Here is a 26,115-nt window from a genome sequence, read left to right on the forward strand (position 1 = left end):
GTGTACAATTTAACAAAAAAAAAATTAAAATCCCGGATGTCAATGTATTGCAGCAAAATGCGGGATATAACAACAAATTTAAAATAATCACCGAACTCGTGTGACTGATATAAGTAAGGCTGCTGCTAAGGAAGCTGATCAAACCATAACTCCTTTGGTACTCGGTACATACGGCTGAAGCGTTCTGGATAGATTAACTTAAAAGAAACACGTATAGGATCAATTACTGAGGAAGGCATTGAAGTCTACTTTCTGGTAATAGCTGATTACTTTTCAACTTTACAACCTGCTGGGTCACTTTTGCTGTACAATCATTATCTAGACTTACTTTCACAAATGTTTGCTACGGTAGGCTTCAGATCTACAAAAATATTGTTATCCACATTTTGGCCTATCGACATGAAATTAAAGCTAAAACTTTTAATACGTTTGCAAAAAACACCAATTAATTAAAATTTAACTGCGACATTGAATGCAAAGCATTAAAAGGTGTCGTTTGTTTATGTCTAAGTAGTACGGCATTTATTTATTTAGTTGATATCATACACAAAAACTTCATTTAACAAGCTGGATACGACTGACTTGAAAGTTTTACAACCGTACGACGTACAAGTCCCATTTTTCGTGTTTAAATATCCATTCCATCACTACAGCATTCGTCATTCGTAGGATTTTGACATGAGTGAAATAGTTTATCGTTTTTAGTTCTTGTCGGCGGCTTGCTTTTGCTCGTACTGCTTCATCCTAGACTCAATTTCCGGGCGGAAATGTCGAATAAGGCCTACAAAGAAGCAATCGGTTGCGTGTCACTAAATGCAAAATACTTCAGAAAAGTACTTCTTATGCTACTTACCTTGAACTGGCCATGCTGCACCATCACCCAAAGCACAGATGGTGTGACCTTCGATCTGTTTGGAAATTTCCCACAACATATCGATTTCGGCCGGACGTGCATCGCCGGAAACAAAGCGGTGCATAATCTTGTTCATCCACGAAATTCCCTCGCGGCACGGTGTACATTGACCGCAGCTTTCGTGCTTGTAGAACATAATCAGCCGCGAGATGGCCTTGATGATGTCCGTCGATTTATCCATCACAATAATGGCAGCCGTTCCCAGAGAGGTTTGAGCCTGCACCAAGCCGTCGAAATCCATCAACACATCCTCACAAACCGACTTCGGAATGACGGGCGTCGAAGAACCACCGGGGATGATACCGAGCAGATTGTCCCATCCACCACGAATGCCCCCGGCATGGCGCTCGATCAGCTCCTTCAACGGAATCGACATTTCTTCCTCGACCGTACACGGCGTATTGACGTGGCCGGAGATGTTAAACAATTTCGTACCGGAATTACGAGTACGACCGAAACTGGCAAACCATACACCACCTCGACGGCAAATTGATGGCGCTACAGCCACAGTTTCCACGTTCGAAACGGTCGTAGGACATCCGAACACACCGACATCGGCCGGGAATGGCGGCTTTAGACGCGGCTTGCCTTGCTTACCCTCCAGGGATTCAATGAGAGCCGTTTCTTCGCCACAAATGTACGCGCCAGCTCCTCGGTGCATGAAAACGTCAAAATCGTAACCGGATCCACAGGCGTTCTTTCCAATTAATCCCGCCTGGTAAGCTTCGGCGATGGCCAACTGCATGTTGGAAGCTTCGTTGTAGAATTCTCCACGAATGTAAATGTAAGCTGCCCGCGCCCCCATTGCACGTCCTGCGATCAGGCAACCTTCAATCAGCTTGTGAGGATCATGGCGCATGATCTCACGATCCTTGCACGTTCCCGGTTCACCCTCGTCGGCATTAACAACCAGATACTTCGGACGTCCATCAGAAGGTTTGTTCATGAAGGACCATTTCATGCCAGTAGGAAAACCGGCACCTCCACGACCACGCAAACCCGATACCTTGATTTCATCTATAGAGGACGAAGATAGACAAAGGTCAAATAAACAGTTGTTTCATGTCGGGTTTGATGCTATACTGCACTGCACTTACTCAAAATCCAATCCGTGCCTTTCAGCAGGATTTCCTTCGTCTTATACCAATCGCCGCGCTTGAGAGCGCCTTTCAAACGCCAATCGTGACGACCGTACAGATTGGTAAAGATACGGTCCTGGTCGGCCAACGCGCCGAACTTCGTTTTCGTTTGTGGTGGTGGTGCGGATGCCTGGGCTGACTGGAGTCGCACTTGCTGCTTGTTATTACACCCAGCAACGACCGTAGTGTTGCGTAGAGCTGCCGGAACGAGAGCAACTGTGCAAAATAGATTTCGGAAAGTTAGTATATTACGCGAAATTACATAATTTACACCTGTCCTGTAGCGACGCAAAACAAACATTGATAATTCGCGTACGTGGTGAACTGTAGTGGGTACTTACCTAATTGCTGCTTTGGCATGCAATTAATACGCACTAGTGCGTTTGCCATTGTTTGTTGTTTCGCTACGCGTGACCCTTCTGCGTTTTTTGGGAAGATCTGGTTCCTCGCGACGACGAACTATTTCGCGATATGATGAAGGAAAATAAATACCAAGGTCAATAGAATATGCAGATCAGGTTGTCAAATAAAATTTGACAAGCAGTCAAGGATAAAAAAAAACAATACGCCCACCTTGTTTATATACACGCTATTTCCCGTAGCTGTCAAAACTGACTGTAAACTGACAGCTTGGCAGTGTAACTGAAAGATTCGTTAAATTATTGGGTGAAATATTTCTCCGATTGTATTTCTTCGTTCCTAAAACGGTTGGGCAGAGGACTCGAATATGTATTCATTAATTGCAGTTTGCATTGCAACATCATTAATATCGTACTGTAAAATCTATGGATCAGTTAGTAATATAGAGAAATGCTGAATAGATAAAACCAAAACGATATTTCTAGAGATAAAGCAACGCAAGTTCCAGGACTGGTGTTGGCGTACTGCAAACGACAACAAAATGAAACGCTGCATTAAATCCATTGATTACTTGTTTATTACGTTTAAATTATGCGGTTATAGTCCACTTTATTTTGCGCTCAATATCATGTAACTCGTTTTCCATATAGTCATTCAATTGAGAATGCAAATCCGAAAGAAACCTTTGCTAGATAATATTGTGTGTGAATTTTATTTCCTTTACTTATGTCTTGAGTTACAGATAGACCATATTCGCATTTCTCATTTCGTGTGGTACTGCTTTCAACGAAGGATATAGAATGCCACCCAAGTCAATTCTAAAAAAGCTATAATCGATCGAATTTCATCTTTTGCAACCAGCACTTGCCATTAACTTCACTGAACGTAAGGAAAAATCGCTAGTCTGCAAGGTTCCCATTTCTATGGAGTATACGGGGAGTGGGGAGAGCGAACAACTGTGCTAAGCGGTCTTTTTCGCATCTGTCGGTCCTAACATGTCGTGATCATTGTTACGAGTATTTCAATCTGGTTTCTGGTACACGTCTTCAATTTATTCCTATTTGCATTCACAACGACTTCTGTTTAGCTTGTTAGTTTTCTTAACTTTTTCTACACGACTGCTCGTGTGCATGTTTAGAACTGGTTACAATTATGTTCATTTTCGTTTCATTTATTCCGAAGAAAGAGTTCCATTTGTCCTACTTATATTTCCTTTTCGCTGTTTGAAAGTTACGGTCAATGCTAGTGAATCTCGGTTACAGTTTTAACTTTCTGATGTACTTCTAAACATCATTATGCATTGCAATGTTCTAGTGCTTTCATCTGTGTGTCTTTTTTTGTTTTGCTATTTTCCTTTTAATTGATATACTAACTTGCATTGATTCTATTTTTATTGTTTTTTTTTCAGCATTAATGTTGTTTTTGTTTCGCATAAGGAACTTTCAATCACAAACCTTCACGAAAAACCAACGAAACTTGCATGTATCGGAAAACCAGCGGTTGTACACTATCTATTGCAAAGACTATGGATCTATTCTGTGTGATTTTGTTTTGTTTTACATATTATGAAAGTTTACAAATGAAGCTTCAACAATAACCCAAAAAACAACAATGTAATAACCTGATTCTAAGCTGGATAGTGGGGCGAATTGGGTTGGTCGCGAACATTAGTGTGTGAGAAATTGGTTGATGATCGCTGTGTTACGTTTCTTCTGCAGCTTTTTAACTGTACGCAAAACATAAATCAAATTCAATAACATAATATTTTTGATAAATTGTAAGTTCCCAAAAAAGTTCCAAAATAATAATTCTCTTTTGCCTGAATCGCAAGCACATTGAACGGTAAATATAGTTTCCTACTACCCTTTCCCTGCAAATGCTCTTAAACATTCCATCTACTTAAATCGCGCTCCTTTTCAGTTCATAACTACTACAGATTCAGCTATTTTTTTTTCTTTTTGTTGCAAATTCGAAACCGCATACCACACTAGGTGGTGCATTATTCAACTGTAAATTTGATGCTGATCGAGATATTAACAATCGTATGGTAAGCAAGAAAAAATAATAAATATAATAAATACAAACTAATAGCTGATTATTTCCCAACCCATTTAAGGATATTTTGTATAATAAATACGCCATGTAAAGCGTCGCAGAAGAGAAAGGGATAGTGTGGTGTGTGGAGGAAACGTTAATCCTGTGTCACTTGTTGTCTATCAGGATCTGGGCAAATCGGCGCGCACGCACACCTTCAGCGTAGAAAGACACACTACAGATGCTATACAGCTTCCCGCATATGTTTGGTCGCCATTAGAACTTTCTCGCCATGCCGTTCCTCGATACCAATCCAAGCAGGTGTTTTAGATGATTCTCGGCAGCAAGGTGGCATAGTTGTAGTCCAGTACGACGGCGGCCGAAGTCGAGTGCATGAGATGGGCAGCGGCAGCGTTTGCGGCGGCGGCAGCAGCGGCCGGTTGCACCGGAACGCCCACATTGCTCGTCGTAGGCTGCGCGGGCTTCGGCATCTTGTGCTGAAACACGCAGTGCGGCTTACGGCAGCCGCCCGGCTGATCCTCCCAGAAGCACGGCGTGGCCGAGCGCGGCTTCTCGATCTTCATGTGGCGCATGGTACAGGTGCGATTGTAACACTTGCCCTCCGCCCACAGCTTGCAGGTTTTCTCGTGCCCGAGTGCCGCCGGCTCGTGGCGATACTCGCAGTTCGTACCCTTTTTACATGTCGAGTAGTAGAAAAAGTAGCAATCGTGCAGATTCCTCGGAAGGTCCATAAATGGCGGATGGACCAACTTCCGACGAGGGGGCTGCTGCCTTTTCGACCGAAGAGCAATTTTTGAGCCCAAAGCTTGACCTCGTCTGCGGGGCAGTTTTTCGGTTACGATCGGCGTCTTGATGGTTTTTTATCGGTACGGTTCGCCTCAAGCAAGTGCCCTACTGGATGGCCACGCAACGCAGGTCGCACTTCGATCGGAGCTCGGAGTAACCAAACCTCACACGGTCACTTTCTTTTTTTCCCACCTTCTTCACCAACACCAGCTGAACCACTGCACAAGCTCCAAGCAAGATGCACGTTTCTTAGTTCCCTGTTCGGGGAAGTGTGGTACACGTTCGTTTGCTGCACGATATTGCACTGCGTTTCGAATCTCTCACATGGAGATTATTCCACGGCCAGCGAACAGGAAAGAATTAACCGAAACAGGAATATGTGAACTTTTGTTGTTGTTAAAATATTTTAGAAGTGTGTTTATTCGTACGTCATTTGGATACCATGAATTCCCAAGTACCAACTTCACCGAAAAGTTGCTCTGTTGGAGAATAGTTCTGCGAGCTAAAGGAAACCTTGCGAAGCAGGATAATGTTTCTTAGTTGTAATGAAAATATCGTTTACAGCCGTTTATAACAAAAAAAAATGGATGAATGAGATCCAAAATCGAATCAGAAGATTTTATTACACTTTGACAACTATACACGCGTTTTGTTTCCTCTCTATTTGGTACTTGGGTCTGGTGTGAACACCAACACTGCGAAACATTTCTATTTACAACACAACATACGGATGGAAACGTCAACGGGAGAAAAAAGCAAAAAAAAGCTGGTTTGGAAAAGTTTAGAAAATTTGTAACCAAAACGGCGCCCTAGGCCCCGACGATTGAAGTTCTTCGTTGTCGCTACCGGAAGCATCAATGAGCGCAGAAACTCCCACCGGAGCTGGCCGAGCCATCACAGAAACAATTCTGCAGGATGAGTCGATTCCCGGCACGAGCAGCAGTAACCACCAGGCAAGTAGTACCACACAGGATGGTTGTGCACACTAGCAGAGGGGCTTTATCGGGCTGTGTGGGTAAATATTCATAAATCCTCTGGTGTTGCTGCGTAGCAAAGTTTTGCGCCCCACCTGTTCCCGTCTGCAGGACGTTATCTCTTGTGCGACAGTTGATTTGCGTTGGCCAATCGTATCGAGAGCATGTTGCTTAAATACCTGCGTCCCACTGTGGTGAACTATGGCATGCACCGTAGGAATTATAGCTCAGCAATCACTGCTGAAGGTGGCAAACAGTTTCCGCTCGAAGGAATCCGAATCCTTGATTTGACGCGCATCGTTGCCGGCCCGTACTGTACCATGGTGCTGGGTGATCTCGGCGCCGAGGTGTACAAGATCGAGCGCCCATTCGAGGGTGATGAATCCCGCAAATGGGGTCCACCGTTCATGCGCAATTCGACGGATTCTGTGTACTTCATGGCAGCGAATCGCAACAAGAAGAGTGTTTGCGTGAATTTGAAAACAGGTCGCGATGTGATCTACGAGCTGGCAAAGAAGTGCGACGTTCTGGTGGAAAACTATGTGCCTGGGAAGTTGGATGCGTTGGGGCTGGGTTACGATAAGCTGAAAAAAATTGCTCCCTCACTGGTGTACTGTTCCATAACGGGCTTCGGATCGGAGGGACCGTACAAAACCAAACCCGGATACGATGTCATCGCAGCATCGATGGGCGGGCTGCTTCACATTACCGGAAGTGAAAATGGACCACCGGCCAAGGTCGGAATAGCTATTACAGACATCGCCACTGGACTGTATGCCCATGGAGCAATATTAGCAGCACTTTTACAGCGACATCGAACCGGACGGGGACAAAAAATCGACGTGAATCTGTTTTCCACCCAAGTCGCTTGCTTAATTAATATGGCAAGCAATTATCTGAATGCGGGCAAGGAAGCGAAACGCTGGGGAACGGCTCATGAGAGTATTGTTCCGTATGAGGCATTTAAAACGAGTACCGGTTATATTACGCTCGGTTGCGGAAGCGATGCCCAGTTTATCTCGCTTTGTCGTTTGCTGGGAATGGAAGAATTAGTTCAGGACGAACGGTTTGTGAACAATCGAACGCGTGTCACACATCGGAAAGAGCTGATCGCCATTCTTTCGGACATTCTGCAAAGCAAATCTTCCTCGGAATGGATGGACGTTTTTGAAAGCGCTTCGTTTCCTGTCGGTCCGATCAACAGTATGAAGGAAGTGTTTGAGGATCGCCATGTACAGGCTATTGGAATAGTTAAGACGCTTCCCCATCCGTTAGCGGGTGAAGTGAAGCTTGTTGGTCCACCAGTAGTGTACGGGGAGGCCAAGAATGAAATTACATCCATTCCACCACAGCTGGGCCAACATACGGACGAGGTGCTACGCAATCTGCTAGGTTATGGGGACACCGAAATGGGACGTTTGCGGAAAGCAAAAATTATACAATAAACAGTTATTAATTTTTTCATTTATATGGATACAGTAGAACTATTGAAAGAAGTTAAATGTGTATGTTTGTAAATGCATTTCAGGAACCACCAGTATTACGGTTACGGTTGCAAAAGCCTCGCAATGGCAAGAAAGTACAATGGACTAATGGAACCGTAGATAATGAGCATATGAATAAGAAAAAGTCCAAATGCTGTTGTATCTATGTTAAACCACGCGCTTTCGGCGAAAGCTCTTCCGAAAGTGAGGATGAGTGTGAACATTGCTTTGGTCATGTTGAGCTGAAGAAAAAGAACCAGAAAGTACCACTGATGCCTGGGGAAGGGGACAATGGCGACAATGGCGACGACGATGGAGATGCAAACCATTCGGATGATATTGCTGGATCTTCCAGGGGACCGGCGGCAAACAGCAGATCAAGCCAACCTTCAACGGTATCAAGTGGAGAATAGTTTCCTAAACAAAAGGCAATTTGCACCATGTTTATGAAGCTATTTTCGTGCATTAATACACCAAACTGCATCAATGAACGCACTCACAAATCGCTTCGGCAATATTTTAATGCTGACAAATCTGCAATAATTTATCATTTCGAACCAAATGTGTACATAAATCTATCGTTAATAAACTGAACATATTAGTAAGGTGAAAGTGAAAGATAGTCTTCATAAGAACGAAAGGTGGTCAAACAGAATGAAAAGCATAGTGGATGACAGAATGAGAAAAGCGATAAATAATATATTTAAATTTCATATTCGTAGAAGATACTTAAATGCGTGGCACGTGTATAGGGGCGGCCTAGTGGTGTATTTGGTAGCGGTGTCGGTTTTCACGCGTCAAGCCCGGGACAAATTTTCTTCCGAACCCATCCCCCGTACTACGCATGATTGACTATCCAGCTACGAGTAATTTAAATCAAAGAAAGTCCGAAATGACAGGCTCAGAATTCTATGCCGGTAAATAAGAGAGGAATCTTAGAAGATACTTAAATGTGCGATACGGCCTGCTCGGTTTGCACGATTAAAAAACAGAAGACACTGAAGAAAAAGAATTGTGGTGTAAGGTAGAATTCGAAAGTTCTCTATCGTAACTTTATTTCGCAGTTGTAGGCTGTGTAGGCTATAATGTGTAGACCAATAATGCTACTCTCACCTATTAGTGATTAAACTCGAAATATCATCCGTCAGTTCAAGAATAACAAGGTACTGATGGAATAATAGTCGAACTGATCACGAATTAAACAATAATATAATCATCAACAATACAATTCGTCGAATTATTACCGAGGTTTAGGATAGTGAAAGGATAGTTCTGGAGTAAAGTATTTAATACCGTCTAGAAGATCAAGAAGCTGTTCCGCGCAAGGATCAAAACATCAAAAAACAAGACATGAAACAAGGAACGGCATATGGATATGTATCCCTACGAATCTAGCCGTACAGGCCATAAGCCTTCAGCTTTCAGTCCCCGTTGAGGATAGATCACCACTGACATCGGTTTTGACCAGTCAACCGACAGTTTGCTCTGGTGGGACACAACGTGTAGAATGATCCTTACACAGGTTTTTAAAGGGCCCAAATGTGGGTGATACTGCGCTGAACGTGTTAAAACGTAGAGGTACCACCACCTACACACAACCCGTGGGCACAAACCGTGGTGATTTTATTTTTCAACCGTCACATGTGGATTTGACTGAAAACGCGTTATTTTTTAGAACTGCAAGGTCGAAACCACGGAAAAGTGGAAACCTTTTAGATCTCTTCTAGACGTCCAAAAATTGTCTAGACCAAGGTCTAAAATTTAGATTTTCGTACATTTGGGAATTTAATCGATGATACGTATACTGCGCTCAGTCGATGTCCAAGGAAAAAATGACACTTTCGATGACCAAAATTGTTACTTGGGCGAGCTAGCTGCTGTCAAAGATTATTTTTATTTGTCCAACGATTATTTTGGTTGTTTTTCGCGTGTGTGATTCAATTTTTCGATAGGACGCGAGTAAATCTGACTAAACTGGTGAAAAAATTTATCTGTGTATCGAACTGACAGCTGTACAATAGTTTCACACAGCTAAACAATCTGCTAAGAGCCACATTCGTTTGCATGGTAGAATGTTTACATTTCGTACGCCGTATTTTGCGTAGAAAGAGCAGAGCAGATACAGGAAGGAAAACCAGTAGCAACAGATACGCAACGATAGTGAAAGTGCGCGGCGCAACTTCCTCAAGCGTGTGTGAAAATCGCTTCGGCGGGGGCGTAGTAACATTCGGGAACGGTAGACATGGATGAAACAATTGACCATGTACCGATGGCCGACAGCAGCGATGGCCAGATGGAGCACGATCGCGTTCGGAACAGTGTGCAATCGAATAGCTCGTTTAGCTCATCGTACAGCGATCAGGATGCTGACGACGGAACGTACATAGACAACAGTCCATGGGTGTTTATGCCAGAACCGCTGTTCATCAAAATTTTCCTACAGCTTCAGGCTCGTGATGTCTTGAACGCTGGCCAATGTTGCAAGCGGTGGTACAAACTGTCCAAGGATGACTACATATGGCGGAAGTACTTCCGCAAAGAGTTTAATGTGGATGCATCAATTCCGTTGAAAAGAGGTAGGTTATTCGATAACACACACAGAGTATGGTGTTAAGAAATGTTAAAAACATTGCCAAATGAGTAAAAGAGAGCGCACGGAATATATCTCTAATTGCGGTGCTGCCGCTGGTGACATAATGCACCGAGCAATCTTGTTTTTAAACTGCGCAACAAGACGTGCAGGGAAACGAACAGTGAATCATTGATTGATATTCATTCTCCACATCATTTCAGGTGCGGAATCTTGGCGAGCAGAGTACCGACGTTTGACGAATAATGTACCGATGGTCATGACGGATGTCCTGACCTTCCATTCACACCAAGTGCTACACGTTAGCTTTTCACACAACGGGAAAATGTTTGCCACATGCTCTAAGGATGGGTTTGTGATTGTAAGTATAAAGAAAAAAAAGGTTTTCCATAAAATAATTCATGTGGATGGGCTCTCTTGTAGGTGTGGAATTCGGCTTACCCGTCGACGATACGGGATTCTTACGACATGCGTAAGCTTAGCTGGAAATATACTCAATTTTCACAGTTCAATCAAAGCGACACGCTGTTGCTTGTGTCCGGAGTTCATTTTGGTTCGCCACACAGCACTTCCGGCGAGATTGCGGTGTTCACTGTACAAAGTAAGTTTATGATAAGCGAAAGTGAGAGAACTTGTGGTGCGTTCATATGGTCCACATGCTGATGCGCGAATGATTACGGCTAGGAATAGTTACACCCGTGCTACATATCTCGATGAATGTAATTAACCACAGTTAAAACGTACTTTTTTAATCCAGACGGCTTCAACCTGAAGTGTCGGGTGACGAATCGACCTTACGACATATTCGGTACGTGGTTCAGCGATCAACATTTACTGTCCGGAGATCTTAGCTGGTTGGCGCACTTGGTCAGCTCGTCGATACTTTGGCTCAATAAAGCGAACCAGGAGGTTGATTCCGAGCATACGCCAGTACGAAGTCAGATGTACAAATTCTACAACCGCAATGCCAGCTCGATACGTGCGATTATGGTCGCCAACTGTCCCTGGTTGAGCGATGAAACTGAGGGGAAAAGAGATAATGGAAAAGATTTGGGTACCGAGCAGAAATCATGCGACGAGGAACCCAGCACCAGTGGCGGGGATCGTCGTGCGGGAAATCCGCTTTCTCATTACCAGATGAATCAGGACGTAGACTCCGACGATGAACAGGAAGAAGGAGCGGATGATGGCGAGTGTTTGTCATAGTATCACCTAGCCGTAGGTAGACGCGGAATGATCTAAAGTTTTTTTTATGGGTTTGTTATGGCAGGTCAGGAACAAAGGGCTACAGAGGATGTACCGTACCAGTTGCTTCTTGGTGATCAGGCAGACTATGCCAGTCCGATACAGTATCTGGATGAATTTCGCCAGGAGTACGAGGAATCGTACTACGAATCATCGGACGACTGTCTGGGGGACGACGAGGACGATGCCGACGAGGAAGAGCTGTCCGAAGGAGAGGACGATTTGGAAAATCTCTGCCCCAAGTATCTGATATTTTCCACCGGTTCAAAGACATACACGCCGCATCAGATAGGATTCAAGCGCATCACGAGCGTGAACTTTCCACGGCGTCTCGATCCGGGACCGTCACTACGTGAGCGCATAGCGTTACGCGATCGGCAGCGTGAACTACAGGTAATTATGGCCGAGATGTCACCGGAAGAAATCCGCCTGCAGTATATCTTACAGAATGAGGAGCCTCCGAATGAACCGAACTGGGCGAACTATGAAGCAGTTGCCGGCCGCTTCGACAAGGTGGACAAGCTGATTGATCTACACGGGCACATCATCGGGATGGGGCTGAGTCCGGACCATCGCTATCTGTACGTGAACAGCCGACCGTGGCCGAAAAGTTGTGTCATTCGTAACCCACTCGACCCGCCGGCAATCGCACAGGAGATCGACATACATGTTATAGATTTGATGACACTTAAGAAGGTGGGCAAGATGCTGCGTGCCCATAAAGCGTATACACCGAATACGGAGTGTTTCTTTATCTTTCTGGACGTCTGTGATAATTATGTGGCCAGGTACGAACGACCCAATCGGTCAGGTGTCGCAGATGATTGAGAAGTAACTAATTTCTTTATTTTGTGATTGTTTTTTTTTTTGGTTACAGCGGTGCGGAAGACATGCATGCCTACCTTTGGGATCGTTATTATGGCGTGTGTTTGGCAAAGTACCAACACGTTGACGTGGTGAACAGTGTAGCGTTTAACCCACGTGACAACGAGATGCTTGTGACTACCAGTGATGACTATGAGATAAAGGTAAGTTGGCGTTAGCACTTTAGGGAATTGATCCTGTAACTAATCCTTTTATTTCTCTCAATTCATGCATACTGATAGATATGGCGATCAATTTCGAAAGCGCAAAAGTTGGGCATACCAACGGTGAACCGAGCTTCGGAATTTCGCAAACAGAAGAACAATCGTCCTCCACCGCAACCGCAGCAACATCAGCATGGTATGCGATCGTTTGTGTAGAGTAATCTGGTGCGCAATGAATCATTACTCAAAATCGTATGGTTCATGAGATACTATAGAACCGTAACCAATGAAAATTGCTTACGGTGGCTTTAAACCAACGTGGATTAACTGCTGTGTAATGTTTGGATTTAGTTTGTATTTATTCCGTGCCTTTTCTAATTATTTTTACGCATGGAAGAAGCAAACAAACAGAGTAAATTGTTACTTTAATTATGTTGACAACCGAGATGATTCTTTTTGCATTACGTCTATGTTGGTCTTTTGTGCCACACCGGAACAAGAGGCCTTAACCTCTTGTGGTTGTGCCGATTGCCGATACAGAAGAAGAATCTCGACGCCACGCCAATGTAGAAAGTAAGTTTCTCATTCCGCTTGGTTGCGATTGCAGCACGTTGCTGTAGAAAAAAAACTGATGCAAAAAATCTCGGCATACGCTGCCAAACCATATGACTAAATGTTACATTTGTTGAACGTGTTTATTGCTAATGTTTGCATCCTCATAGATCATTTTAAATGACGGGTTTGGAAGCAATTTTATATACCACCCTCCCCGGTACGGTAGTAACATATTTAAAATGTTTTTAAAACCATCTGGAGGTTGCTGCGCTTCTTCCAACGGAATCGGTTAACGTAAGGTTTTTGAATTGAAATTTTAATTCACTATTTTGTTCTGCGGCGGCGAGCAAATGAAAGCGAAAAGTGGTATAGATTAGTTGTGAAGCGGTGAAGCGAACATTTTAGTAAACCAACAATCAGTTGTAAAGGTGGACGAATAGTAATAAGATATTGAAAATAAAACGATTCGTTAAACGTTATTTATTGTTGTGCCTCTTCCGTTTTAGTAGTAATCATATATTGTGCTCACAGATCGTAGAAAATCCTCTTGCCTCATGACTCTTGTCATGAACATAGTGTCTGGATGTCAAACTGTCGTTGAGTACACGATTTTTAGAAAGGTTTTTGATAGTCTAACGCCGGACTTGTTGGTAAACAAGCTAAAAAGATTTGCTATGGGGAGTCTCTCGCTTCACAACTGCAGTGTGACTGGGCGTCTCCATTGCGTCGTGTGGAAAACTCTAAACAGAGGCATCACGGAAAGCATCTTTCCATCGCTAAAAGAGGTCAGAGATGACTAAAACCTAGCGTGCTTTAATGCGTATTTCAATCATCACCTGCTCCACGTGGTCGGAATGTGCACTCGCGTGGTAACGAGGGAGTTGGATGACGGGATCCACGATTCCCGATATTATGATCTGTATGACCAGTAAACCTTGACCTGTGTCCATAGGGATCGGTAAATTTTCGATGATCAACAGCTTATATTAAGGAAGCTTCTGGCGAACGGAAGGGATTTATACATCTGAATAACAGTAAGGGTGTTTATTTTTTAACTTTTGTATCTGGAGGAAACGCTTTCTTTTAATGTAACGTTATCGCATAAAAGTAGAGATCTTGTTGCTCAAAGGCTCCATCACACCTTCTGTACTATCGCTGAGACTATTCCACTGTAATCCGTTCTTTTCCAGTTCATTCGTGCGGTTGTTCGGCGTTACTGTGCGGGATATCAAATCAAATATCGCTACATCGGGATATTGGTTGAAACTATCGTAGCTGGGGGCCACTTACACGTTAAGGGCTCATTCAATTATTACGTAACGCAAAAATTGTCAATTTTTGACCCCCTCCCCCCCCATTGTAACAAAACGTAACACTGGACGCAACCGCCCTCCATTAATTACGTAACATTTGGATGACCCCCCCCCCCCTGGTTTAAAAAAAAATCAAATTTTCTTAAGTAATCTAGTAATGCCATCGTATTCCGACTAATGCAAAAAGAAACAAACATACTACATAATAAATTTACTACTCACGCCAGGCTAATTTGTTTATAATTTGCTTGCTTATAATTTAAAGCGGTTTTAGAACCTACTTCTTTCTATACCGCCACGATTTTGCATACGATGCTTCATTAACCATGTTTGTTTTCAGGCTGTCCGTATCTTTCATCAATATAATTGGCATCATTTACATATACCAAGTTAACTAAACCAAGCTTGGATAAGTTCTGGACAAAGATATTAATTTCCGGAAGACGCTTTGTACACAAGTCTTCAACACCACAGATCCCAAACGAAGGATTCATTCGCTAATCGTCCATTCAAAAAAGCTTAAGAAGCTCGTTTGATAGTTTACATTACATAGTACTATGGCGAATCGATGTAATCTATTAAGAAAAAGGATTCGTACGTAAATTATTTATCAGTACTATTTCTTTCTTATTTATCTAGCAACCTTTTATTTGCGTATTTGTCTTCTGTTAATTTTCATTATTCATTTACTTTTTTGTCTAACTTTTTTTCATAAAACACAAATTTAAAGGATCTAAAAAATTGGCGAAAGTATTTCTATTACATTTCTTGGTAAACTAGATTTAGTGAATATTTTTCAGTTGAACGAAGCTGGGAGTATATAGAACTTATATAGCTCTAGTACTTACATACGCCTGTGAGACATGGACTTTGTCCAAAACCGACGAAATCCTCTTAGCCGCGTTCAAGAGGAAGATGCTCAGAAGGTTTATTGGCCCCGTATGTGTGGAAGGACAATGGAGCCGCTACAATGATGAGCTCTATGAGTTGTACGGCGAACCTACCGCTGTACAGAGAATTAGACCAGCCTGGGCCCCTGGTCATGTCACGAGAATGACACCGGACGACCCTGTCCAAAAAGCCGTTTTAGGTCGTCCTCATGGACAGAGGAAGCATGGTAGGCCCAAGTTAAGATAGATGGCTGACGTTGATGGGTCCCCCAGACAGACCGGGATTATGTATTGACAGACGATGGCGCTCGACTGTAGGCGATTTAGAAGACTCCTGATAATTCAAATTCATGTTTATCATTTAACACCCAATGGAACACCAGAAATTTAGAATGTCAATAAAAAACTGCATTTTTTTGGGGAAAAAACGATAAAATTGAATTGATAAGCATCGTAAATTTCAGCACCATTAAAATCAACTATTTTAGCTGGTATGCTGAGTTCAAATACTGCCATACAAGCACCGATCACGATGTGGCACGTTCTAGTTGGCAAAAGTTATTCGTTGTACCGTGAATAAGCTTCCGAGCAATAAATTATATTGAATAATTAACTGATGTATGGATAATGTTTGATGTATGAAGCTCTTTACGATAGTGGATAACTTGGATGCATCATTCTGAGTTTGTTTAGAGCTCTTCAAGCTCAATATAAGTTTTAAGAGGCGACGATGCTATGAGACAATGAATGCAAACTGGATCCACTACAACACACAGGAATTCAAAATCACCGTCTGATTAGATACCAGAAGTTCTCAATGAATGGGTAGCAGAAGATACCAAGAGAATTGACAAGTAGATGGATAACATGGAATTTGTATATAAATCCCTTAAATGAGTTAGTTTTTCATACATAGACTGTGAAGCGGCAATCTAAGTATAATCTTATATTATGTTACGTAACAAAAAGTTAAACCCCCCCTCCCCCCTATGTAACAAATTGTAACGCTGGTACTGACCCCCTATCAGCGTTACGTAATAATTGAATGAGCCCTAACTTGCGGGTCATTTGCCCTGGTTTACATTGATTACAAGAATGATGAGAAAGTCAGTGCTTATTTAATCTTTCAAATTACATTAAATTACACACATTAAGCAATACGGTCAGGACGGTATTACGGTATACGGTATACGGTATTTGTAGAATATAAAAAGTTTCCATTTGTTCCGATTAGTTCCTTCTTGGTGTCCTTTTCTTGCGTTTGTATTATTGGTGGCTTGCAGAGCTTCTCCTTCAATCCATCAGCGGGGTGGGAAAATTGGTGCTCTACTGTCAGAGTGCCAACAAAAAAAGAAGAAAAGGAAAATGAAGAAGAGGAAGACCCTCTGTGTCATCTACACTACACAATACCCGTTAACGTGATACTTATTGTGAGGGGATGTATTTTGATACAATAAAGAAACTCGAATTGGTAAAAAACCGTGATACTTATTTAACTATCAGTGGACCACTATTTAGAGTGCAGTCTGCCTTAAGTTGTACTAATCACTTGAAAGCTCGCTAGAATTTTCATCCTGGCAGTTAAAGATTAGGCGCCTCCATTGAGTATTGCGTAGATGTGCATTTAGAATTTTAATTTTATTTGCTGTCATTTTACATTTTGCCAATTCATTAATGATAAAACAAGCATTAGTATAAAGTCTGTGTGTGTGTGTGTTTGAAGGTGTACCGCTGTTAGCGAATTGTGTTAGTAGTACCGAGAGCAATGGACGATGAATCAGCGTCCTCAATCTCAGTGCTGGAACAATAAATTAGTGTTGTTATGCCTGCCTGATCTGGTTTAATGGGGTAGAGTATCAACACTGATGGTGGCCGAAAGAAAGAAATACACAAACGCAGCATCTCCTATCAAGTTTAAGACGTATACCATTTATTGTAAATTATCCCTTATCTCTTATTGACCAAAAACGGTACATCGAATGTACGTTAACAGTAATACATTTACACAGCTTATTACACCAGCGCACACCGCATATGGTGGCGTATCACGTATCATGTTTAAACGCATGATTACTGATCGGCTCTGGGTGAACTTTGTTGTTCTGTTGCTGTTGCTGCTGTTGCCGTTGCTGCTGCTCGGCTATTTCACGTTCCCCGTACAGGTCTAACGTTTTGCCGTACCACCACACTAAACCGTCGAAGAATACTCCAACAGATGTCAGGCCTGGTGATATTAATTAGATATGAAGAAGACAACTTAAAACAACTTCAATGGACAAGAACAAAAACATGAAAGTTACTCACATAGTGCTGTTATGTTGATATAATACCGAAACAGCTTCTGATCGTACAGCTGACAGTTGCCACGTTTGCCGCACTCCTCCGTCCACACCAAACACGTACTGTCGATGATTCTACCGTAGATGATTGGACCGGGAATCAACGCGAACAGACTGATCATCATCAGTATCAAACCTTGGGTGAAGGACTTGTCCTGTTTCGAGACGCATCTAGAATGGAACAGGTGAGATGTTAGGTTGATGTGTTTTACTTCCCCGCCGATCATTCCCAGTTCCGTACCGGTAATTCACCAGTAGATTGCCGATTCGTCCCGATGCACCCAAACAGTTGATGATGCTGGAGATGATGGAGAAGAGATAGAAACCCATGGCACAGCCTTTTATACATGCTCCAGGTATCAGTTTCGCCGTGTACAGTATGCTGTCCGGTGGGCTTGAAGTCGTCGTTGTCGTATATTGTTGCTCGTCCACAGCTCGTTTTCTTCTTCTGGATAGTTCGACAGGTGGTTCCGTAGCATCCTCGGAGTTGCCTTCCGTCAGAGGAGGCAAGGTGGTCTCTGCATCCTCCACTTCATCAGTCTTTCCGGCAGTTTCCGACTGTTCATCGGGACCGTCTGTGTGCGCCGGATTGGGATCCTCCTTCAGTTCGTCGTGTGAGAGAGTATAGTTGACCACTGGTTCATTTCCAGCTAATAATTTGATTGCGTCTGCTCCTATGTTTGGCAACGTTGCATCCGGCTGTTCGAATGTTGACGAACTCGTACCGATTGTGGTTGAAGTTGTCCAACTTTGCGTCGTGGTGCCTTGACTCGCTCCAGGTGTATTGGCATTTGAATCATAAGGGTTAGTTGTTCGTGTGTATTGCGTAGTTGCCGAACGGTCCCAGGGTAGTTTTGTGATTGGGGAGTAGTTTTCATTCTGGCAGGAACAACTGTCGTAATACTTTTCGGCCATGTGCCACCGATCGCAACCAGCATGACAGGCGGAAAAGAATGTAATGCCCGTGTCTTCCTGACAGATCGGACTGTAAGGGATCCCGTCGCAGTGGCAGTGGCTGTTACAGTCCGTCGTCAGATTTAGGCGACCCTTCACCAACGGCATGGTGCCGTCGGGACAAGTGAGGAAAAGGTAGGATATCTGTCCAGCGATATAACCCGCACCGACGATCACGTTCCAGAAGAGTAGCTTTTTGGGCGAAGGCTTTTTCTTCGATATCACAATGCCGGATATCAAAAATCCTGCCACCATACCGAAGAGCGTTATTGGCCCGGTTATGACAGTCGCGTTCGCAGTGGATTTATGGAACTGCACCTCGATGTACTTGCTCAGGAACGTGATGTAACCGCTAGAGCCGAGAATATAGAATATGCCGGAAAGGATGTTGAACATGAGCAGCTTGTTCTTCAGAAGTCGCATCAGCGCTAGAGGAAAGTCTGGAAATGGAGTAATAATCATTAGAACCGACACATTAATATCAGTACCTTCGGCAACGTACCTTTCAGCTGCGGGAACTCCACAATGCTTTCGGCAAACTCGGATGCGTTCTCCGACACGGTGCGCTGTTGCCGCTTGCTAAGACTTTCTTTCTCCTTGCCGAACGCTTCCGCATCGTTCATCAAAATGACCGGCACGGTGGAATGTGGTCGCGTTTTGTTGGATTCCACCGATTTGCTCTTTTTCGGTATCTCCTTTGGAAACATGCCGATAAGAATGGCGAAGATGATCATGGCAACACCGAGCAGTATCCAGCCCAGCCACCATGCACCCAGCCAGCGTGGATCGGAGCTATCGATAATCGGTGTCTTGGTGGGATCAATGTAGATCTTAAGTGCGAAGTATCCTGCAAAACAAAAATCCCCCTTTTATTACTGCCAGCTGTCCAACACGGCCTGGAAAAGGCTCGTTCAACGTACCGAGTGCGAATCCAACGACCGGTCCGAAGGTGCGCAGAGAGGACGCATACGCCAACATTAGCGGTGTGTTGGTTTTCTTCGTGTTGTCATCCAAGTACGTTTGGCCAAGCGAATAGTACAGTGTGTTGCCGATGCCGAGCACGAACTGGGACAGGAAGATCAGTATCAGCGGTACGACCGATATTGTTTCGAGGCATTCCTTCGGTGACGACGTATCCAAACACAGCCGGTTAGTGCTCTTCACCATGATCGTGTAGTTTTGGTGCGATCGTATGCGTGCTTCGTCCTCCTCCCGTTCGCGGATGTACTCCTTGGTAAGTTGCAGTGCCTCATCGCCGGCACCGTAGATGAAGTGTGGGAGAGCGAGAATGAAACAGGACAGGGCACAAAACACCACGCCCCAGGCAATCCACCGTGGCCGGTTCCGATGGCCGCCGACGTACGACAGTATGAGAGATAGTAGGATCTGAGATATTTCGTTACCACTCAGGATGATACCTGCGGGAGACAGCAAGAGGAAAGCAAGCAGAAATAACAATAAAGGCACGATTCTAAAGTCATTTGATTTGATTTAATCGGTACGCTTGTGTGGCGGTTTAGTTTGCTTTAGCAAGGAGCTTATAGCGGCGGGAAATGTTCAATGGCAACTGTGCGCTATGGTTTGGAGCAGAAAAGCGATAAAGTATGGACGTTTCGCTATTGCAAGCAATCAATCAATCAGCCAATCAATCAATCAACTCATAAAATGGCGCCAAATGTAACTACTAAGTACTGCCCTAAGACTCTTCTAGCGGATACCGAAATGGGATGAAGAGCTTGTGGGAAGAAGATTTAAAATGGAGCTCAGATTAGAATATCACAAAATGCTTTGTATCGTTTCTTGCATATATGAAACCTTGAAACACGTGCTCTTCCTGTTTAGTTAGAGATATTCCCCAATAAAAGAGAGCAGATTTTCTTTTATCAGACACATTGAAGAAAAACAGTTGTTTACCGATCGATAACATTGTGTACTGTATCAGCATGCGAGAGTAAAAGTATTGGAAGACTCGTTGGGTAGTATCGTTTACATGGCGTCTAGCAGCGATAGTTATCGCTGAATATCGATAAGATGTCTGAATAACGTGCTGCAAATTCAACACAAAAAAAATCGATTAAACTTGACAACTCCACATCCAAAGCCTTCCGCTTCAAGAAGTGCCTTTAAGGTTGCTATTTGTTCGGCAGTTGAACAGTGAGTAGTAGATAAAGTAGCGACACTACTTGAACTTATCGGAGGAATCCATACGCCACTGTATCACCTCCATTTGACACAGGTTATTGACTTTGTGATTAGTTAACTTCTATTACAAATAAAATCATGGATAGCTAGATGGATATCGATCAGTTCAGCGATTGGAGTTTTAGTTAAGGAGATTTATTCTTCAACTTTTTTATTCTCAACACATAAAAATGTGCTCCTTTTACTTGTAAAGTAATGTGCAATTTTAACCAGATTGGAGGCAACTGCTGCTGTAGATGCCATTTAGAAACATTGTGAAGTATGTGAGAAGTGCGGCATTATCACAAAACTTCAGGCAAGTGGGAACCCCTTAACGGAGACGATGACGGGGCGGGTATTAGTAAAGCAATATCAATACACAGGGTCTAGACGACTAACGAACGTGCCGAATGATAAAGCTGATCGGTCTTCTTTGCTGATAGAGAACCACCGACATATTCGCTCCACGGATCCCCCTTAGCATTTGTAAGGGACAGGGGTTTCGGCTCCATTAAACTTGCGGTTTCTTTTGTCCCGCTGTCAGTATCATCCCTCTACTTACCGGTGGTCGAGGAAGGTATTTTGAATCGTTTCTCCAGCGTGGTGAGCGTGATGACGAAGTAGATGTATGCCATCGCTTGCACGGTCCCGAGAAACCCGTACACCATGATAAACGATCGTGGCGTGGCGAACCGCTGCAGCCAGGCCGGATGCCAGCAGGATATACCGCAAAGCTGGTTGGACTTCATGTTGCAACGATGCACACTAGCTGCTACACACTTTCGCACAACCTGTCCGAACCCGCTACCACTTGCACCACTTGCGAACCTGTCGCTCACTACCAAAGGCACGAGCAGTGTCCATGCACTACACTTACTGTGACGAGCGGATCGGTCTGTCACCGGCGGGATTTTTTGGCGAGCTGTGAAAGTCCCGAAAATCACTATCACTTATCATTGCGTGCATCGAACGGGCTGAAAGACGACGTTGGAAGATGCGCTTGATTCGATAATGACCACGCACGATTCCGTTGCTGCCACCGATGCTACTCAGGACGGCGGGAGAACCGTTCGTGGATTCGTCCGCGATGGCAACCTATCCCGCGCACGACTGTTGCCCGATTGATTGATAGGGGGTGCGATATATTCGGTGTTGGACCCTCGCTCCAGGGACAAGTGCTGATATGAATAGCCGTACACCGTGGGTGCGAGATAATCACATCATTTATCGGAGAAGAGTGTGTACCGGAGGAAATTGTTTCAGGTCCCGACGGTCGGTACGGCATGAAGTACGGACGAAAAGGAGGCAATGAATGGGCAGTTTTTTTTTATTTGTATTTCATCGTGACAGTTTCGATAGGCCAATGATAATACAGCGAAATGCCTGGAGGATGGTCCGATAGTAGGAACTGTTCCTATTGTTGGAAAAGACTAAGGCATGGTGCCCATTGTGGAAACGCCAAACCAACGTCCTTTCGATTATCATTCGACCAAAGCATGCATAATTTGTACAAAGGTGGTCAGGTAGGTGTAGATATGTGCATGTCTATGTACTTGGGTGGTTTTGACGGTGTGGTTTAACACCTGCTCCCCATTGAGGGGTGATTTTATTGATATGCGTCAAGCGTGTTGCGGTGCTGGAGCAAAGATAATTCGGAGATAACTGCCAATGAAAGTGTGGTGAAGGGTTTCGGGAATTTTGTTGCTATACTATAGGTGGATTACACGCGATAAGAACCTGCTGCCAAATTACGTCCATATCGCTTGGAGACGACCGAAAACGGAAGGGACTTTATCGTGCGCTACAGGATTTACGGTACATTTCCTGCTTCACTGTGTATGGACGGAGTGTGCTAGAGAGATATTCTTTGTGTGGGGTCGACTATTTTTACTGGGTAATTTAAATTGAGCACTATCGGAATCTGTTTGCCCTTATGTACTAACAATGCTCGTGCTTTTACTGGACGCTATCGCGAAGGCAATATTAGAATGCAATTGTTCGGAACCGTGTAGAAGAAATAACAAGCAAAGCATGTATCGGATATGAAAGCCTTTAGATTTTAGTAGAGAAAGTATTTCCACAGTCTTATGAGAAGTATTAGAATCTCCTATTTGATTATGATCGATAAGTGGATAAATTGCTTGAATGATCAAGAAGAGGTACCTTAGCTATGCAGAGTACTTCCAAAACCAACCATGAAAATACAATTAAACCTACACTCAGGAATTTTTTACATTATTGTTGAGTAAAACACTTTTTCAAACGACTGGAATACTCGAAATGATGTCACGTATTGTGTTCAGTGCGAATTGTACGAGATTCACACCATTCGTCACTTCGCCGAGCATTTTACGTCAGAACTTGATATACATATGCACTTTCGGCACAAGATCAGAACACAATTAACCATTGAATACGATTCGAAAAAGATTTTTAATAACTCGTCTTGCTATTGCTATAAACTGGAGAACTTCAATTTCAATCACGTTTTTAAATCGCTACCACCACTTCGTCACACAAGTCCCATTCTTACTAATTTATTACTAGTACAATTGGGACCACAGCCTGCAAATATTGCTGAAGTTAGAATGAACGAATGTTTGAATCTGAATCTCTGAATCATCCTTGCTTATCAGTTGCCAAAAATGGGCTCAACTATCTTTCCGCCAAAGGCCTCCAAAGGGATGATCCGTCACTGCTCTCAGGGATTCATAAATCATTTGAGAATAGATTCCTGATTTGAGTGACTCCTCACTAAAGATTTATCTGAATGACTCTTCTCGAAAAATTCATTAAGCACAAGCTTGACTAGCCTTGACTCATGAGTTCCGGTTTTCGTTGGCTGTATGAGACTTGTGGCCGTATAGTTAATCAGTCACTTATTTTTTATTTGGCTTTCGTAAGAACGGCCAGGCCGTATCGACTTATTTTACCACGTAGCCGGATAGTCAGTCCTTGCTACGGGCTATTGGTCCGGTCCGTTTCGTGTGAAGACCGGCTCCGCTACCATCATGCCACCGGACCGCCCCTAGTCACTAAATTAAAAATGATTGCATTTCTAAATTTGCATCCGAAATACCCCTATTCAAAACTGTGATCGTTCATCTAATTTTACAAGTATTTGTTAAGATCTCCTTTGTATGATTTCAATTTTAGATTTTTTCACAAAGAAGTGGACAGGACGTACTGTTGAGCTTTACTTTAGAGTTTCAGAAGAAAATGATAAATTTAATGTACACTTGTCAGGTTACAGTCACCACCAAAAATATCCTCCCATTCGGCTTCCAGCGAATGCGCAAAAACGTTGTTAATTTTTAACTTCTTCATGCATGGATGCAGTAAGCAAATCGCAAACTTGTTCACTAATGGCACCAACGGCTGATGATGACGATGATGATGTGCGGTGTGCTGAAGATCGCAATGCGTAAAGCTCATAGAACCGGTTTCAGAATTTTTACTCTGACGATACACACCGATCGTGGCCTTTCTCAACATGTTCAAGACCTTTTTCGTGCTAGAAATTGAGCGTAAATGGCCATACACCGCGGGTTTCGATCTAGGGCATTGGTGACGCAAAGGGTTATTTAAGTGATTGGAACAACTTACACTACACACCGCGACCGCTCGACATGCAAACAGATAAAATAGAAAATCTTAAAAATGCTAGTCAGATTTTTGTCACGTGCTGAGCAAACCATAAACATTGAAACGTTTGACAAATAATGTTGAACAAATGGTACTTTCAACATTTATTTTACACAAAAGCACGATCCTTACAGCGCTCGAATGACACATCGGATTTTTGTGTTTAAACACGATCATAAATCAATATTGGGAAAATGTAAAAAGAAACATCTATTAGTCCTAAGTTATGACCAAAAACACATAAACACACATCAGCTCACAATCGCGTTACTTTGCAAATTAGCGGATGTTCTGGAAGCCTTCATGATCATCACCTTTTTCACCTGTTCCTGTTCGTGTGTTTGGCGTTGATCGCTTCGGATATCGCCTAATGTATAGTATTGCTGCTAGAATTAACCTTTTTTATCTCAAAATTTTCCTGCACTCATCCCAGTCAACAACAATAGGACAGCGTTCCGGCACGACAGATGATCAGTAGGCCAGCTTTGTTCACTACCATCCGCACGAGCAATCGCGCCATAACTCGAGGAGGAAAGAGAACATTCTCTGGTGGTCACGCTGCTGCCAGATAGTGAACCCACACGTGGAACACTCTACAATGCGGATGTGCTCATGTGAGCATAGCATGGTTCTAACAAACCGAATGTTTCCAAATGAAAAAAAAAATAAATCCGCACCGACAACAAAACGGTAACGTGGCGCGACAGCGTCACAAGCGTCGGCCTCAAACAGTGGACAGTAGTAATTTCACACTATTATCATAATAACATCAGCGCATCTGCGCTACCGAATTGGATAGAGAACGCGGCGGCGAACAGAGGTTTGCGGCATCGGGCAGTACACAATAGAACACCGTGGCAGTAATATGATCACCGAGCGAAACCAGAACCGCGATTGGTTAAATGATTTTGCGAATGGCATTTCAAGTGTTTAATTGTGTACCACTTTTTTGTCACATTCATTACTTCACTATAATTTGTGTTAGACGAAACAGGCCCCACATGAATTCGAATTCAAACGTTGTACGTACACAAAATGGCAGTGGCTTTAAGTGTTGCACACATCCACTACCGTTCACAATAAATAAGCACCTCAATAAGAGCTTGTAGTATAGCCGATCAAACTATGTACAAACATTTTGATTTGGATTTTTTTGGTCGAATAACTTGGACACTTGGGCTGGAAGTTTCACTCGATCGGCACCGCGGGATATCGCGCGCGAAAGCTGCTCGACCACTTGTTAACGGTGCCTGCAGTGCGCACGGAACGTGATCTCAAACTAAGGAACGAGAGCTTCCGATGGCCAATGAACGCTGTAGCCATTCGGTGCCAGGGATGCTCAACCGTAAATATGAAATTGAAAAAAATAAAGGGTTTTTAGGGAGGGAGCTTATGTTAATGGGAATAATATTTTCTGTGATTCGAAAATGGTGACAAAGGTACATACAATAGCTTACAAACAAATCGAAATTGTATTTGTAGAACGGTCAGAATGTTTCAATTTTTTTATTTACAAGTTGTTGAATTGTTAGTCATCATTATGGGGGAACGGTCCGAATGGGATTTTAGACCGGTTCTGTTGTGTGTAACCGGCGTCGCTATCAAATTCACCATCGAGCCCACTTAAAGATTAAAGAAAGCGTTGGGCATTGGTCAAGTAGTAG

At 43.3% G+C, this 26,115-nt stretch overlaps 6 protein-coding genes across 7 annotated transcripts; 3 read left to right on the forward strand and 3 right to left on the reverse strand.

Moving 5' to 3' along the window:
• Window positions 1-44: 44 nt before the first annotated feature.
• On the reverse strand, window positions 45-2,522 carry LOC128301084 (NADH dehydrogenase [ubiquinone] flavoprotein 1, mitochondrial). The gene is made up of 4 exons (XM_053037402.1): window positions 2,394-2,522; window positions 2,011-2,268; window positions 854-1,930; window positions 45-781 (listed from the first exon to the last, which is right to left on the reverse strand). The coding sequence occupies exons 1-4, from the start codon at window positions 2,440-2,442 to the stop codon at window positions 702-704; spliced, it is 1,464 nt and encodes a 487-aa protein (XP_052893362.1). The 5' UTR covers window positions 2,443-2,522; the 3' UTR covers window positions 45-701.
• A 1,216-nt stretch (window positions 2,523-3,738) lies between these two features.
• Window positions 3,739-5,776, reverse strand: LOC128301677 (zinc finger CCCH domain-containing protein 11A-like). Its single transcript, XM_053038267.1, has 2 exons — window positions 5,682-5,776; window positions 3,739-5,557 (listed from the first exon to the last, which is right to left on the reverse strand). The coding sequence occupies exon 2, from the start codon at window positions 5,196-5,198 to the stop codon at window positions 4,773-4,775; it is 426 nt and encodes a 141-aa protein (XP_052894227.1). The 5' UTR covers window positions 5,199-5,557; window positions 5,682-5,776; the 3' UTR covers window positions 3,739-4,772.
• A 1-nt stretch (window position 5,777) lies between these two features.
• On the forward strand, window positions 5,778-8,307 carry LOC128301676 (E3 ubiquitin-protein ligase PPP1R11-like). Its single transcript, XM_053038266.1, has 2 exons — window positions 5,778-6,206; window positions 7,756-8,307. The coding sequence occupies exons 1-2, from the start codon at window positions 6,111-6,113 to the stop codon at window positions 8,122-8,124; spliced, it is 465 nt and encodes a 154-aa protein (XP_052894226.1). The 5' UTR covers window positions 5,778-6,110; the 3' UTR covers window positions 8,125-8,307.
• On the forward strand, window positions 6,270-7,672 carry LOC128301675 (succinate--hydroxymethylglutarate CoA-transferase). The gene has a single exon (XM_053038265.1). It carries the CDS (start codon window positions 6,392-6,394, stop codon window positions 7,670-7,672), a length of 1,281 nt encoding a protein of 426 aa, XP_052894225.1. The 5' UTR covers window positions 6,270-6,391.
• A 1,364-nt stretch (window positions 8,308-9,671) lies between the features above and the next one.
• On the forward strand, window positions 9,672-13,567 carry LOC128301617 (F-box/WD repeat-containing protein 5). Of its 2 annotated transcripts, XM_053038192.1 has the most exons (8): window positions 9,672-10,287; window positions 10,505-10,662; window positions 10,725-10,902; window positions 11,059-11,490; window positions 11,572-11,939; window positions 11,994-12,334; window positions 12,424-12,574; window positions 12,653-13,567. In XM_053038192.1, exons 1-8 carry the CDS (start codon window positions 9,954-9,956, stop codon window positions 12,788-12,790), a joined length of 2,100 nt encoding a protein of 699 aa, XP_052894152.1. In that variant the 5' UTR covers window positions 9,672-9,953; the 3' UTR covers window positions 12,791-13,567. The 2 variants fall into 2 exon arrangements, with proteins under 2 accessions (XP_052894152.1, XP_052894151.1); XM_053038191.1 differs by having other exon boundaries at window positions 11,572-12,334.
• A 3,717-nt stretch (window positions 13,568-17,284) lies between these two features.
• Window positions 17,285-21,555, reverse strand: LOC128303455 (solute carrier organic anion transporter family member 74D). Its single transcript, XM_053040408.1, has 6 exons — window positions 21,369-21,555; window positions 19,546-20,043; window positions 19,128-19,472; window positions 17,913-19,065; window positions 17,637-17,842; window positions 17,285-17,556 (listed from the first exon to the last, which is right to left on the reverse strand). The coding sequence occupies exons 1-6, from the start codon at window positions 21,553-21,555 to the stop codon at window positions 17,378-17,380; spliced, it is 2,568 nt and encodes an 855-aa protein (XP_052896368.1). The 3' UTR covers window positions 17,285-17,377.
• Window positions 21,556-26,115: the final 4,560 nt, after the last annotated feature.

Source organism: Anopheles moucheti, chromosome 3, assembly GCF_943734755.1.
Source record: "Anopheles moucheti chromosome 3, idAnoMoucSN_F20_07, whole genome shotgun sequence".
Classification (NCBI taxonomy): domain Eukaryota; kingdom Metazoa; phylum Arthropoda; class Insecta; order Diptera; family Culicidae; genus Anopheles; species Anopheles moucheti.

Coding starts and splice junctions, on each gene's coding strand:
- LOC128301084 (XM_053037402.1), bottom strand. CDS start 2,442: ATGGCAAACGCACTAGTGCGTATTAATTGCATGCCAAAGCAGCAATTA. Junction 2,269..2,393: donor CATGCCAAAGCAGCAATTAG/GTAAGTACCCAC, acceptor TATTTTGCACAG/TTGCTCTCGTTCCGGCAGCT. Junction 782..853: donor TGCAGCATGGCCAGTTCAAG/GTAAGTAGCATA, acceptor GCTTCTTTGTAG/GCCTTATTCGACATTTCCGC.
- LOC128301677 (XM_053038267.1), bottom strand. CDS start 5,198: ATGGACCTTCCGAGGAATCTGCACGATTGCTACTTTTTCTACTACTCG.
- LOC128301676 (XM_053038266.1), top strand. CDS start 6,111: ATGAGCGCAGAAACTCCCACCGGAGCTGGCCGAGCCATCACAGAAACA. Junction 6,207..7,755: donor CGAGCAGCAGTAACCACCAG/GCAAGTAGTACC, acceptor AATGCATTTCAG/GAACCACCAGTATTACGGTT.
- LOC128301675 (XM_053038265.1), top strand. CDS start 6,392: ATGTTGCTTAAATACCTGCGTCCCACTGTGGTGAACTATGGCATGCAC.
- LOC128301617 (XM_053038191.1), top strand. CDS start 9,954: ATGGATGAAACAATTGACCATGTACCGATGGCCGACAGCAGCGATGGC. Junction 10,903..11,058: donor TGCGGTGTTCACTGTACAAA/GTAAGTTTATGA, acceptor TTTTTAATCCAG/ACGGCTTCAACCTGAAGTGT. Junction 12,575..12,652: donor GTGATGACTATGAGATAAAG/GTAAGTTGGCGT, acceptor GCATACTGATAG/ATATGGCGATCAATTTCGAA.
- LOC128303455 (XM_053040408.1), bottom strand. CDS start 21,555: ATGAAGTCCAACCAGCTTTGCGGTATATCCTGCTGGCATCCGGCCTGG. Junction 19,066..19,127: donor GGAGTTCCCGCAGCTGAAAG/GTACGTTGCCGA, acceptor CTCCATTTCCAG/ACTTTCCTCTAGCGCTGATG. Junction 17,843..17,912: donor AATCTACTGGTGAATTACCG/GTACGGAACTGG, acceptor GTTCCATTCTAG/ATGCGTCTCGAAACAGGACA.